The sequence below is a fragment of the Nicotiana tabacum genome, chromosome 2, assembly GCF_000715075.1.
Source record: "Nicotiana tabacum cultivar K326 chromosome 2, ASM71507v2, whole genome shotgun sequence".
NCBI classification, from domain to species: Eukaryota; Viridiplantae; Streptophyta; class Magnoliopsida; order Solanales; family Solanaceae; genus Nicotiana; species Nicotiana tabacum.
The window spans coordinates 47,087,843-47,103,446 of record NC_134081.1 but is presented as its reverse complement, the minus strand read 5'-3'; the positions used below and the strand labels follow the sequence as shown (position 1 = coordinate 47,103,446).

General features: G+C 41.4%; 1 protein-coding gene across 1 annotated transcript; it reads left to right on the top strand.

Moving 5' to 3' along the window:
* The first annotated feature begins 5,710 nt into the window (after positions 1 to 5,710).
* Positions 5,711 to 15,387, top strand: LOC107786891 (internal alternative NAD(P)H-ubiquinone oxidoreductase A1, mitochondrial). The gene is made up of 8 exons (XM_016608407.2): positions 5,711 to 6,246; positions 10,766 to 10,979; positions 11,067 to 11,227; positions 11,423 to 11,488; positions 13,151 to 13,311; positions 13,898 to 14,012; positions 14,629 to 14,808; positions 14,883 to 15,387. Exons 1-8 carry the CDS (start codon positions 5,839 to 5,841, stop codon positions 15,033 to 15,035), a joined length of 1,458 nt encoding a protein of 485 aa, XP_016463893.1. The 5' UTR covers positions 5,711 to 5,838; the 3' UTR covers positions 15,036 to 15,387.
* The last annotated feature ends 217 nt before the right edge of the window (positions 15,388 to 15,604 follow it).

The following is a 15,604-nucleotide window of genomic DNA, read 5'->3' as shown; positions in this document are numbered from 1 at the left end:
ATTACCAGTGCATCATTGTGGGGCTATACGATCCCTTCAGTGTCTTCGCCGTTGAAAGACAAGGTTCCTTCCGATACGTAATTCCGAGTCTATTTTTCCCTTGCGATGGATACTTTGGTGTGCTTCAGCATCAGCCCCTGGGGAATGTCAACCCCACTGATGATCATGTTAATGACATGCTGAGGTTCCTCATGCTTGGTCTATTTATTAGAATCCCTATTCTGTCACGCCCCAAACCTGGGGGGCATGGCTGGCACCCGGTGCCGTACTGGCCCGAGCGAACCACTCTGTAACTCATTTCTTTTTCTTCTGCAACTATCATGGGCCAACATGGACACAACTCGTAATGTATAACTGTAAGTGGGCAAACGTTGTATTAATGAACCATCGTTCATAAAACATGAATACAACATACTGTACAAAATGAACCTCTGCGTCTACAAAGCCTATAAGATTATTCGACATCAAATGGGACAGGGACCCGACCTACCCAAAGTCTACAAAGTCATGCCTAGTAGAGTCTTACTTATGGGTGTGTTGCACGCCACATTTATAATTGAGAGGCTATATGGCATTTAGGAAATGTTACCCTTCTTTTGTTTTCAGATCGTGCGATAGATCTAAGTCATAAGAAGTCAGTATGAAGCTTCCACCGGATTTTGTATGCACCAGAGGTGCATGTATCATAGTAGAGCTTTAAGGCATAGATGTAATTTCTACATATGTGGAAGGGAGGTTATGAAAACGACAGAAGATACGATGCGAGATTGAAAGGTAAGTAAGGTAAATGTGAAGAAGATATGAGATACTCAGGTACAAAAGGTTGTGAATAGTCCAGACTTCAGATATAGGTTGGATTTTAGATTAGTTTACAGAGGAGACCCCAGCAAATTTTTGTAAATCTCTAAGAGTTAACATTCGAGGACGAATGTTTCTAAAGGGGGGAAGGATGTTACATCCCGTACTTTTCTACGTTGGATTTGTCATAAGATAGTTGACATAAGTTCAATGACAAGACTATTTATGATATTTATATCAAGTGATAAGTAAGTGTTGTGAAGGTCATAGGGTAAACAAATTGAAGAAAGTGAGTTCCGTTGATGTTTGATATTTTGGGATAAAATACGGTCCAAACTATAATACTCCGTATTTATGGACTAGTGCCATACAAGGTACCACACGATCATGATAGTAAGGTATATGAAATATATTAGTATTTAAGTGAATCAAGACCTAGAAATTTTTGTGTGAATAACTGGTTTAATGTTGGTATAAAGTCATGGAATATGGAATTAGTTATAAGTGGATAAGTGTCATTTGTATGAATCCACGTGGAATCATGAGGATAAGGGGGGCTCATGACTAATCAACTTTATAAGGATTAAGGTGGCAGCAAGTAGGGAATTCAATATTGACTAGGCAAGTCTTGGAACTAGGTGGCAAGATTAGGGAGTTTTGGTGGCTTAGTCATCAAACTATTAGGGTGGATAAGTAATTAAAATGTTTGGATAGGCTTGACTTGATAAGCCTCCCAATGTGGCAGCCAAGGAAAGCCCAATAAATGACTCTTAAGTCATAGAGCAAGATGTCACATTTAGGAAATTGGTGGATAAGTTAGGTGGGAACATCACCCCCCACGTGGCAACAAGAGAAAATGACTCAAACATCCAAATGGTGACTCTTTGGTTTATGGGATTAGGTGGCGTTTTAGGGGATATTGTGGGCTGCCACATGGCATGAAGTTGGACAGGGTGGCACCAATGTGCACATGAGTCATAGCACTTGGTGTGCCTTGGTTACACGTGACAATGCAAGCCTTTAAGCCTTCATATTATACTTCTTTTGCAATTAAGATGTAGAAAGAAGGTTGAAATATTTCCTTCTATTATTAGGGAGTCTCTTACTCTAGAAACATAGCAAAAACATACATCCATGATACTCCATATGTCCAGCAATATGAAATATGCCATGATCATAAGAAGTGCTTAGTTCTTGTTCAAAGATTTAAAGGAGCAAAAATTGTTCTTGGAAAGCTCAAGTGAAAGTAGTTGATAATTTCATCAAGTAAGGTATGTTAAGACTATCCCTTCTTTCCTTTTGGCATAATCCATATGATACAAACGAAACGAGCAAACGCACAACTTTCGTAAATGACTCTATTTATAGACGTACTAGGTGTGCCTATGTTTTTGATTCCCCATGTGTCCTACTATCATATCGTCTGTTCATGGGTCTCATGACATTTTAAGAGATCGTATTGACTTACTTCATTATGCATTGCATTCATTTATACATATACATTTACCCATGACCAGATGGCATTATATACGCGTATATTATATGTATATGGGGATATGGGAAAAGGTTACAGCGTTATATACGCACCACCACCTGATCAGTTGGTATACGTTGATGATTTTGCCCACAGAGGCTGAGATTATATGATGGGATGCCCTCAGAGGCTTGATGATGTTATGTACGCACGGACCTATACATTATATGACATTTATACGCATATGCATGAGATTATAAATATTTCATGATTTACAGAGCTATCCAGACTTACAGGTTGAGTCCTTTATTCCATGTTTCTTCCATGTCCTTTATATACTGATTTACATGCCTTACATACTCAGTACATTATTCGTACTGACGTCCTTTTATTGTGGACGTTACATTCATGCCTGTAGGTATAGATAATCAGTTTGACGAGCCCTCATAGTCGACGAGGTTAGCATTCAGCGAAGGATCGGTAAGACTCCACCTCATTCGAAACGCAGCCGAGTCTATAAGTCATCGTATCAAAGTTTTGCTATAGACTTATGGGTAGGCCGGGTCCCTGTCCCATTTGATGTCGAATAATCTTAGAGGCTTTGTAGACACAGAGGTTCATTTTGTATAGTATGTCAGAGGCCTTGACGGCCCCATATGTATTCATATTTTAAGAACAATGGTTCATTGATACAACGTTTCCCACTTATAGTTATACATTACGAGTTGTGGCCATGTTGGCCCATGATGGTTACATAAAGAATGGGTTTAGCCAACTCGACCTATGCATTTTCTAGTTTTGGTCGAACGATTATGAGTTACAGAGTGGTTCGCCCGTGCTAGTAAGGCACCGGGTGCCAGCTACGCCCCTAGGTTTGGGGCGTGACATGTTCCTGAAGTGGTTCTTGGCCTGATCACTCAGGAACTCTCGGAGATGTCTATTGTTGAACAGCCGGGCCACCTACTCTCTTAATTGTCGGCAGTCTTCTGTTCTGTGGCCATGAGTGCCGTGATACTTGTACATTAGGTTAGGATCCCTTTGGGCTGGATCGGACTGTAGAGATCGAGGCCATTTGGTATCTTTGATGCGTCCGATGGCAGATACGATATCGGCGGCATCGACGTTGAAGTTGTACTCTGATAATCTTGGCGCTTCTTTAGGCCCGACGGGCCTGTCGAAGCTGTTTTTGCTCATGAGTCCCCGGTTGTTTTGACCTCGGTCATTTCTCCTTTCATTTCTCATAGGGTTCCGTCCAGACCCACTACTTCTTCGGTCTCCATTGTACGACTGATAACGATCCCTGTTTGATCTCAGTTCACGATCGATGTCTCTCTTGACTCTATCGAATGTTCTGACGGGATACACGGACCCGGAAGGGGCCCCAAGCTGATCATCTTTGACCCTGATTTTCGATTGATACCGATTATGAACATCGGCCCAAGTGACAACTGGATATTCTACCAAGTTTTGTTTCAACTGCTGTCAATCAAACGAGCTTCGAATGTTGAGTCCTTGGGTGAAAGCCTGAACGGCCCAACCATCAGCGACCGACGGCAGGTCTATCCGTTCTGTTTGAAACCGGAACACGAACTCTCTATGCATCTCATTATCCTTCTGTTTTACTTTGAAAAGGTCTGACTTCCTGGTCTCGACCTTGATAGCCCCGGCGTGTGCTTTTACGAAAGAATCTGCAAGCATAGCAAACGAGTTAATAGAATTAGGAGGTAAGTTGTGATACCATATCATAGCTCCTTTTAACAGGGTCTCCCCGAACGTTTTCAGCAAGACATACTCGATCTCATCATCCTCCAAGTCGTTGTTCCCTTTGATGGCACATGTATAGGAGGTCACATGCTCATTTGGGTCGGACATTCCGTTGTACTTAGGAATCTCGGGCATGCGGAACTTCTTAGGGATCGGCTTTGGAGCCGCGCTAGGAGGAAAAGATTTTTGAACGAACTTCTTGGAATCCAGGCCTTTTAATATCGGCGGTGCTCCTAGGATTTTGTCGACCCTGGAATTGTAGGTTTCCATCTTTTTGTCATTAGCTTCGATTTTCTTCTCTCCTGATTCTACCCGTTTTGTCAGTTCCCCGAGCATCTTTATGATCTCGGGGTTGGTCCCCGATTCATTTTCATTCAGCCTCTCTACGACCGGTTCGTTTCTGCGGGTGACTTCCCGGGGTGGATCGAGTTCAATTCTGCTCGGCGCGCGGCTTTGGTTCTGTAATTGGGCTATCGCCGCCTGTTGAGCCTGCAACATTTCGAAGATCACCCGTAAATTTATCCCTCCCCTCCAATGTCTTGTGTATTTCGGGCTGCTGATCGGGCTTCACCACTGACACTTTTCTCGGGGTCGGTATGCAGATTTGCGTTGATGGCCACATGCGAGTTGGCGTCAATCGGGTCAACGACCGGAATTTCGATGGGATCAACATGTGGTACCTCGCCACTGGGCACCATGTTGTTATTTTAACCGTGATGACCGGACTCATCGTCAAACATGTAGAGGTGCGGACTGGGAGTTTGACATTTTGAGCTTTAACCTGAAATTAGAGACACTCCAAAGAACAAGTGTAAAGTAGTGTGTGGTATAGAAATTTGTATCAAATAGCCATTATTATCCTCAGCCCCACGGTGGACGCCAAACTGTTTACCCTCAAAATCGGATAACAATTAAATTTGTAAGTGATTTTAAGGATACGCGAACTTATTTAACACAAAGCAGTAAATAAAGACAAATTGAATAAATAAGGATGAAGTAAGCTCAAACCGCACAAGGAAGACGACTTAAGTCTTAGTGAAATATTTGCCCTCGATCCGGGCTCATAACAACAAGCACTGACGAACGAAAGCAAAAGAACTAATAACAGAAAAAATAATGATATATTACCTTGGAATGCGTGTTACCATGCGTCAAATGAATTGTTAGACCCCTTTTATATAGTAGGGGAGTCCTATTTTAGGTACAACTTTATAAAAGGTAAAAAATCTTCTGATTTGCTGATTGCCGGTTCCTTATCGATACGTACCGAGATTCCTGCCGTAACATTTGGCCGGTCACAGATATTTCGGGCTTCTGGTGGCTATGCTGGATCGTCCGACAATATTCTTCGAAGTCGTTCGAGGCTAGGGTTGATTCCGGGATTACGGTCTCGATATCCTCGAAGGCAGGCATCATGCCCCGGGTTCTAACCTGATGGGACTTAGACTCGATTTCGATCTCTTATTGCCATATCTCGAGCCTAACTTATCTTGTTGAAGGTTAGGATGTACCATGAACTCGATTTTATCCGTATACGCAAGTAATACCGGAATGGCCCCGCAAATGCCTCCGCTTACGGAACGACGCAGAAAGTGCCAGACGCCTTGTGCTGAAAGAGCTAAGCGGCCACCTAAGTCGCAATTAGCTGCCACCTTGCATTGACTTTCACCCCCTAAATCCAACTCTTTATTCAATAACTATTACCTGCTAACATAACATTTGGGGAACTTCTCCTCATATAATTAAATTTTGATTGTTCCAATAATACAGGAGGGACCAACATTAAGAAAAATTCTCACAATATGCATTGGCTCAAGAATCTCATCCAACTCTCTTCGACCAGATCATCATTCAAATCTTTAACCCCAGTGTCACCATCGCTCACCCAATTGTTGCAATTTTCGGTGGCCGCAACTTCAGGGTTGGAGCCAACAAAGGGGGACCAGAAACCGAGGGTGGTGGTGCTGGGTTCAGGATGGGCTGGATGCAGGCTTATGAAGGGCCTTGACACCAGCATTTACGATGTGGTGTGTGTCTCGCCCAGGAACCATATGGTGTTCACCCCACTCCTGGCATCCACCTGTGTGGGTACTCTCGAGTTCAGGTCCGTAGCAGAACCCATCGGCCGGATTCAACCTGCTATTTCGAGCGAACCCGATTCTTATTTCTATCTTGCTAATTGCACTGCCGTTGATTTTGCCAACCATGTGGTATGCCTATCTTCTCACTTTCCTTTTTGCTCCCTTTTCTTTTAATCTTTCCTATTGTCTTTTTTTGGTTTCCCAACCTGTGTCCGAAATCCGTATTGGAGCCCGAGTATATGCGGATTCACGTCACGTAGGGCCCCATTTGGCAAGAAGCTCTCCCTACCAAGTATTTTTTCATACCCGCATCTCGATCCCGAGACCTATGGTTAAGGAAGAGCAGCCCAATCCGCTGCACCACATCCTTTGGTGGTAACTTTCCTATTGTCTCTGTCAACTTTCAAGATAAAAGCTACTCCTTTGAGTATGCAGTCTCTTAAAGAAAGACTCATTAACAGTAAAATCCCAAGTTTAAAGTCAATTGTTTCAAAACATAAATATATATTATTTTTTTGGAGTACTATCTTTCTCTCTTTTCTCCCAACAAAATCTGTTTTTTATTTTGACTGAGTAAATGTGGGGAACTCATGAAGAATCATACGACGGTTAGCTTTCCGTGGAATTTTCAATTGAAATGCTTTACTTTAGGAAGTTATTTTTTGGGATCGTTTTCTAATTTGTAAGTTCATAATTAGTGGTTAGAGCTTAAGTGTTAGACATGCCTCTTTTTATTTAATCCTTTGCCTGTTTGAGCGCCAGTTTTAGCGTAATTTTCCTTAGATTATAGTGGCTGGAGTGAGTGATGGTAGAATAAGGTCATGTCCTCGGGTGGGAGGGGGTAGAGGTGGCAAGGGAGTCTCTAGGTTGAGAGTGGTGGTCCTGGAACGTAGAGGGTCCTGGAACATAAGTACTCTGACGGGGAAGTCGATAGAGTTAGCGAAGATCCTCCACAAGAGGAAGATCAATATAGCTCGTGTCCAGGAGACTAGATGGATGGTTTCTAAGGATCGAGATGCTGATGGGTATAAATTGTGGTATTCAGGGCGCGTTAGGGATAAGAATGAGGTAGGCATCTTGGTTGACAGGGATCTTAGGGAGTTAGTGGTAGAAGTTAGGAGGCTGAACGCTATTAAGCTGGTTGTGGGAGGGTCTACTTTAAACGTGATTAGTGCTTACGCGCCTCAAGGAGGTTGGGACAAGGAGATTAAGAGGCGTTTTTGGGAAGACCTTGACGGGTTGGTCTGTTGCATTCCGCACATCGAGAAGTTATTCATAGGAGGAGATTTCAATGGTCACATTGGGGCGACCTATATGGGTTATGACGATGTGCATGGCGGCTTTGGTTTTGGAGTTAGGAACGGAGGTGGTACTTCGCTGTTGGACTGTGCTAAAGCCTTTGATTTGGTGATTTCTAACTCGTGTTTTCCGAAGAGGGAAGAACACTTGGTCACCTTCAAGAATTCATTGACCCAAGACTCAAATTGTTTATCTACTCCTCCGGAAGGGTGATAGGCATCTTTGCATGGATTGCAAGATTATACCGAGCGAGAACCTCACGACTCAGCATAGGTTATTGGTGATGGACTTAGAGATCGTGAGGAAGAAAAAGAAGCGGTCTGTGTATAGTTAGCCTACGATCAGGTGGGGTGCCTTGACTAATGACAAAACGCAGGAGTTGGGGGGGAGGTTGTTGGCTGTGGGAGCCTGGAAGAGCAGAGGGGATGCGAGCTGTATGTGGACCATGACAACGGAGTGTATTAGATCAGCTGCGAGAGAGGTGTTAAGGGTCTCGAAGGGTTTCTCTGGCGGCCGCAAAGGTGACTGGTGGTGGAGTAAAGGGGTACAAGAGAAAGTGGAGGCCAAGAAAGCGGTGTACTTGAAGCTTATAGAGAGCATGGACGAGGAGGCGAAGAGGATGAACAAGGAGGGGTATAGGAGGGCTAAGAAGGAGGCGAAGTTAGCGGTTACTTGGCTAAGACTGCAGTGTATGGGCGTTTGTATGAAGAGCTTGGGGCCAAAGGCGGGGACAGGAAGTTATACAGGCTAGCCGAGGTGAGGGAGAGGAAGGCCCGTGATCTGGATCAAGTGAAGTGCATCAAAGATGAGGAAGGTAGAGTTTTGATGGAAGAGGCTCAGATTAGGCGAAGGTGGCAGACATACTTCCATAAACTCCTGAATGAAGAGGGTGATAGGAACATTGTGCTGGGCAATTTGGAGCACTCCGAGATTCGCCGGGATTTCGGGTATAGTAGGCACATAAGAGTAGAGGAGGTCGAGGGGGTTATGCGCAAGATGCACAAGGGTAGAGCAACCGGGCCCGACGAAATCCCTGTGGAATTTTGGAAGAATGCGGGTAGGGCAGGTTTGGAGTGGCTCACTAGGCTGTTCAACGTCATTTTTAGTACGAAGAACATGCCTGAAAAATGAAGATGGAGTACGATGTTTCCGCTGTATAAGAACAAGGGTGATATCCAAAGTTGCAATAATTATAGGGGGGTTAAGCTACTGAGTCATACGATGAAAGTTTGGGAGAGGGTGGTTGGAGCGAGGGTGAGGAGCAGTGTGTCTATTTCTGAGAATCAGTTCGGTTTCATGCCGGGGCGTTCGACTATGGAAGCCATTCACCTTGTGAGGAGATTGGTGGAGTGGTATAGGGAGATGAAAAAAGATTTGCATATGGTGTTCATTGACCTAGAAAAAACTTATGACAAAGTCCCGAGAGAGGTGCTTTGGAGATGTTTGGAGGCTTAGGGGGTCCCAGTAGCCTATATTAGGGTGATTAAGGACATGTATGATGGAGTCAAGACTCGGGTCAGGACAGCGGGAGGAGACTCGGAACACTTTCTGGTTGTGACGGTGTTGCACCAGCATTCAGCTCTTAGCCCATTTCTATTTTCCTTGGCAATGGATGCATTGACGCGACACATTCAAGGAGAGGTGCCGTGGTGTATGTTATATGCCAATGACATTGTTCTTATTGACGAGACACGGGGTGACGTTAATGATAAACTGGAGGTCTGGATGAAGTAGAGGCTCGCTTCCGGTGTCTTGTGTGATAAGAATGTGCTGCTGAGACTTAAAGGCAAGTTCTACAAGGTTGTAGTTAGACCGACTATGCTGTATGGAGCAGAGTGTTGGCCTGTTAAGAATCCTCATGTCCAAAAGATAAAAGTAGCTGAGACGAGGATGTTAAGGTGGATGTGTGTGCATACTTAGATAAGATTAGGAATGAAGTTATTCGGGATAAGGTGGGAGTAGCCCCTGTAGAGGATAAGATGCGAGAAGCGAGGTTGAGATGGTTTGAGCATGTTAAAAGGAGAAGTATAGAAGCCCTAGTCAGAAGGTGCGAGAGGTTAGCCTCAGTGGGTATTAGGAGGGGTAGAGGTAGGCCTAAGAAGTCTTGGGGAGAGGTTATTAGGCGGGACATGGCGCAACTGGAGCTGACTGAGGACATGACCCTAGATAGGAGGGTGTGGAGGTCGAAGATTAGGGTAGAAGGCTAGTAGGTAGTCGAGCATTTCTTTTTGTTTTACTCAGTTCGCTAGCATTAGTGTTAGTATGATATCCTTCTATTCATTGGCTTTTACTACCTAGAGTTTAACTGCTTTCGGTACAACTTTACAAGTCCTAGAAGATGTAGAATAAGGAATGTGGATAGCATTCAGATTATAATATTTAAAATTGACAGTAATGTCCAACTGTTGATTGAATTAAGTGATATGAAGTAAAAACTTAAGATATTTTTAAAGCAAAATGAGTCTGTCTATCAAGGAGACAAGTCATCGTTTCCTTTTTGGTGGAAAACATTTTCTACAAATCAAGATAACCAAACTTTGGAAATTTCCATCTACCCGGGTGTGTTTGGTATGAAGGAAAATATTTTCCATGGAAAATGATTTCTTGCAAAATATTTTTTTGGAAAATAAGTGGTTTTATCACTTATTTTCCCCTGTTTGGTTGGTGAATATGAAATTTTTTTTTTCTGAAAATATTTTCTAGTGTTTGGCTAGAGACTAGAAAATATTATTTGGGAAAATTTTTTTTTATGCTACTCTCCTCCCTCCCCTTCCCCCAATCCCCATGTTTCTTGTGCTCTCCTCCCCCTCCTTTCCTAAATACCTAACGTCTTCAGGACTAGAGATTTTCTTCAAGAATTTAATAATTCTTTTAAAATTTGACACAAACCCAAAAGAACTAATATGCTGCTTTACTTTTTCACGCAAAAACAATGTTGAAATTTGTGCTTCATAACTAAAAAGAAAATACTCTTTTTTTGGGTAGGGTAGGAGTGGGGTTGATGGGGATGGGAAATAGGGTGGGGGTTAGTGGGGATGGGAAATAGGGTGGGGAAGGTTAAAAAAGAGTTTTGAAAATGTTTTTCCTTTTCTTGATAGGGAAAACATTTTCCTCCAATCGGAGGAAAATGAGTTTATAAGAAAAATATTTTTCAAAACATTTAAGCCAACCAAACATGAAAAAATTAAAAAATATTTTCCGAAAAATATTTTCCTTCATACCAAACACACCCTCAAATGCACCATATTTTATTGGCTGTTCAGTCTTAGAGAATTAACAACTTTAGAGTATTTTAGTAGACTCGTCATGGGACAATAGATGCTCCTTTATCAGTTTGTGTGTACATCAGGTGAGCTGCCAAACTGTGACAGATGGAGTTGATGTCCTTGAGCCGTGGAACTTCAAAATTTCATATGACAAGTTGGTGATTGCTTCTGGAGCACAAGCGATGACCTTTGGGATTAAGGGTGTAATGGAGCATGCTATTTTTCTGCGTGAGGTTCACCATGCTCAGGAAATACGTAGGAAACTACTTCTAAACCTGATGCTGTCTGATGTGCCTGGTATGTTCGTCATGCAGAGATTCATTTGAAACACCTGATATCTGAAGTAAGTAATAGACTAATTTCTTGATTTGGTAATGGGCGCAGGAGTTACTGAGGAAGAGAAGCGTCGTCTCTTACACTGTGTAGTCGTTGGAGGTGGGCCAACAGGAGTTGAGTTCAGTGGTGAACTTAGCGACTTTATCATGAGGGATGTTCATCAAAGATATGCTCATGTCAAAGATTATATTCACGTTACATTGATTGAGGTAAACTTTTTACAATTTTTAAAATGGCTATGCCTCTGTCGTTTTTTGGTTCTTTTCACTGCACTGCCAGTATAGATATCCTTCAAATATTTCGGTTGTTTAAGGTGTTAGTATCACTATACTTGCTTTTCTGTTATTTACCAGTGAAGGAGCTGTAGCATTAATTACTTTAATCTCTGTGTCCTCATCTGACAGGCAAATGAGATCTTATCCTCCTTCGATGATCGTTTACGTGTATATGCAATCAAACAGTTGACTAAGGTGAGAATTTGTCAAAGAGATATATAATTATGCGTTATTCTGCCATATATATAACTATGTAGTGCATACATGTACGTGTTGTCTGTACTATAGCATTGTCAGAAATGGAGAGATCATTTGTTTTATCATAAGAAATCATTACTTCACAATTTTTAATTTGTGTAATGACATTTCTGGGGATAGTGGTTGGCGTATTAAAATGTGCAGTTTCAATCTATCAAAAAAGAATTGCGACTTCGAATATCTCATAATATACAAAGGCTATATATTTGATAATTATTTATAGCTTTGAAAAAGAACTTTTTCTTGATTGGTTCTATAGAATTTATACTATTACCCAAGGAAGAGTGAGTAGATTGGTTATATGCAACCTTTTTAACAGCTCTAAAAGGACAGCCTTAGGATTTGAGAATGCATCACCAAACAGAACAAAGCTCTTGTTTCCATATCCATCCAAAAAAAAAGCTTCTGCTTTCCATAAGCTTAACAGTCTCATCCTATATTCATGAAGCTCAGCCAAAAGGATTAGGAATAAAAATTCATCAAAGATGAGAAGAACTTTCTGCTTATCCATTTCTCCAAATTATTATGCTAGTAGGATGGTGCTTCCTGGGTCACCTGGCATAGTAGGTTTACCATGTGTGCCTAATCTCCACAGGCAGAATTAAGAAGCAAAAAGACAGTTGCTGAATCCATGTATAGGAGAGAGTTCAATATGAACTTTGGCATGTTACTCTTTATCAGCTAGCTGATAGAACTGTGTTCTGAATTTCAGTTACTCCATACCGGGTGAATTGCAAGATGATGAAGCTTCAGAGTGAATTTAAGACGGGACAATTGCAAAATTGTTCCTCGGTTCTTTCTTAATGCGAAAGCATCATTTTTGTTTATATAGGCCCATACAACTTTTGCTAGTGATTATTTGTGAATTACACCACTGAACTTCCAGAACATGATAATGGTCAGAGAACCTCATAAACAGCGGAGAAGCTTTATCCTAAATTGATGTGTTTTGTCTGAAGCTGCCCTTGATAGTCATAAGGCACCATTACTCCAAGGAATGCATGAATATATTTTATGCATAAGATGAAATATCTTGTGCTAGTGATGATTGATGTGTTATAAATTGTAGCATTAAAATTCCTGAACTTTACGATAGTTAGGGAATAAAATAATCCGCGGAGAAGTATTATTCTATATTACTTCTTTTATTCGAACTTGTCCTTGATCATCAGTAGGCCCCATCACTCCAAAGAATATGTGAAATACTACCTTAATTTCTCTGGACTAGAATTAGTTTTCTTCCTTATGCCCTTTTCGCTTTCCTATGGCTCCTGTAGTGGATTGCTTTTCTACCATATCTGGCTCCAGCACTGGAATTAATTTTATATTTTATGCCCTTGTTGCTCCTATGGCTCCAGTTCTGGATTAATTTCTCACTCATACGCTTGTCTCTCTTCCATGGGACTTCCTTGCCATACTTTTTTGTCTTTTACTCCATCTTTTTGATGCTGGCATACATGAAGATGAACTTTCATGTTGTTTGCTCCCAACCGATTCAACTTGAGCATGCCGGTTATAATTTTCATTTATTTATGTCAGGTATTTGATATTCTATCCTTATTGTATTTCTTTCCAGTTATTATTAATGTCCGTTTTCAGTCAGGAGTTCGTCTTGTACGAGGAGTTGTAAAGGATGTGCAACCTGAGAAGATAATTCTTAGTGATGGCACGGATGTCCCATATGGTCTGTTAGTGTGGTCTACTGGGGTTGGGCCCTCGCCTTTTGTGAACTCTCTGGATTTACCAAAAGCTAGGGGGAGGTAAGTCTAGAGTTAGAATTGGAGCAAGTCACTTATTTCTGTATCTGGACATTTAATGATTATTGGACTTGGTAAGATTTTCCTGCTCAGCTGGAATAGGCGAGGTTGTTCTGTTTAGTGATCATAAGTAGCCAAAACGGTCGACCAAAACAGTCGACTCCAACTTTTCTTTTTTGATACTACAATAACAACAAACTCAATGTAATCCCACAAGTGGGTCTGGGGAGGGTAGGGTATACGCAGACCTTTCCCCTACCTTGTGAGAGACCTAGTGTAATCCCACAAGTGTGGTCTGAGGAGGGTGGGGTATACACAGACCTTATCCCTACCTTGTGAGAGGTAGAGATGTTGTTTCCGATAGAACCTCGGCTCAAGAAAGGCCTTTCCAAAACCGGTTTGAAAAACAACTTTTCTTTTTTGATAACCTAGAATAAGAATATAAAAATGGTCGACTCCAACTTATGTTCAAATAGATAGCTGGATCATTGCCGCCTCTGGTTTTCCATGTTTCGTCTTTCCAAAGCTAGGCCTATTTTATGTTGTTTTATTTGTCTATAATATACTGACAAGTATCTGTAACTAACAGGATAGGGATTGATGAATGGTTACGCATCCCATCAGTTCAGGATGTCTTCTCAATTGGCGATTGCAGTGGGTTCCTTGAGAGTACAGGCAAACAAGTTCTTCCAGCTTTGGCCCAAGTGAGTTACTGGGACAATACATTTCTTAAATTTTTTTGTATAGAGTTGCCGAAGTGTGTCAAGTCTAAAGATGAGGTTGCAAAGTCATAAAGTTTTGAAAATTATTGGATGCGAGGCTTATTATATATATCCAGTTTACCGCATCATCGATTCACCTGAATTTGAAAACACAGTTATGTGCTTCTGATTTAAGTGCTCTATTATAGATGATTATGTAGGCTATAAAACCCTCTGTTTTCAGAGGCTCTATAATGCATATTATCATATGAGGATATACTGTTGTGGTGGCTGGTCGTTACTCAGTATTCACCATCTCGGATTTCCGCCACCTTAAACTATGCTATCAGGCATTGTAGGTGGCATTTCCATTTGTTTATCTTATTATTATTTAGTTGAGTGCATGATTCTGTTAGGTGAGTCGAGAAAATTCATGGAACTTGCTGTATAATAACACCTTACATAATCATACTCTTTGTGTTGTATATTGTTGTTGGATGTCTGTGATAGATGATGAATATTCTGTTATGGTTAAGATATAGTGTGTCTGAAACTAACTGCAGCTTTGAAAGGTGAACTAGTCCAGTTTTCTTGATGTACCTTTCTTTGGTTTGATCAGGTTGCAGAACGCCAGGGAAAATATCTGGCAGGTCTGTTGAACCGGTTGGGTAAAGAAGGTGGAGGGCGTGCTAATTCTGCAAAGGACATGAACCTCGGAGATCCATTTATGTATAAACACTTAGGGAGCATGGCTACTGTTGGCAGATATAAGGCCCTTGTGGACCTTAGAGAGAGCAAGGTCTTTATCATTTTGTGGAAATGCTTCATACCCGATAAAACTTGTTAGCTTATTCATTTGATGACTTATTGCAGGCGGGAAAAGGTCTCTCTTTGGCAGGATTCACGAGTTGGTTAATTTGGCGTTCAGCATATCTAACTCGTGTTGTAAGCTGGCGGAACAGATTCTATGTAGCAATCAACTGGTTGACAACTTTTATCTTTGGCCGTGATATAAGTCGGATATGAACTTTTACCAAAACTTCCTTCAGTTTGGCTCAGCATGGTAAACTATGTGGTATTGAATGTGTTACTTCTCCTCCAAGTTGATTTCTTGAATAAGTTAGCTATTATCAACTTCTTAAGTAAGATTGCGGTATGACTTGCAGAAATTCGATATAGGTTCTGATCTAGCCTATTATTGGTAATAGTTGAAGGATGCCTAATTAGAAGGGAGTTCATGCTTTGGAAAAAAATGCTGTTGTTAGTGTACTCTTCCTTTTAGTAAGGGATTGAAGACCAGGTGCTTAAAATTGCAATTGCCAAAGTGGCTAAATTAACAAGGCTTTTGCTGTACTTTATGATGTTCCGTGTTAATCTTTATGCTCCTCTTGCTTTATAGAAGTTATCGACTATTTTTCCCCCTTACAGGACTGTTTGAGCTGAATTTGTCTTGAATTTAGATTGCATTTCTTTTAGCTCGATACTGATGTGCTATGTAGCATATTCTTGATTTCTTCTGCAAGAGGGAACTCAAAGTGGAATCTTCAAGTTATATACAATCCAGCAGCATGTAGATGCACTAGATTTAATAAATT

Coding starts and splice junctions, on each gene's coding strand:
- LOC107786891 (XM_016608407.2), top strand. CDS start 5,839: ATGCATTGGCTCAAGAATCTCATCCAACTCTCTTCGACCAGATCATCA. Junction 11,489..13,150: donor CAATCAAACAGTTGACTAAG/GTGAGAATTTGT, acceptor GTCCGTTTTCAG/TCAGGAGTTCGTCTTGTACG. Junction 14,013..14,628: donor TTCTTCCAGCTTTGGCCCAA/GTGAGTTACTGG, acceptor TGGTTTGATCAG/GTTGCAGAACGCCAGGGAAA.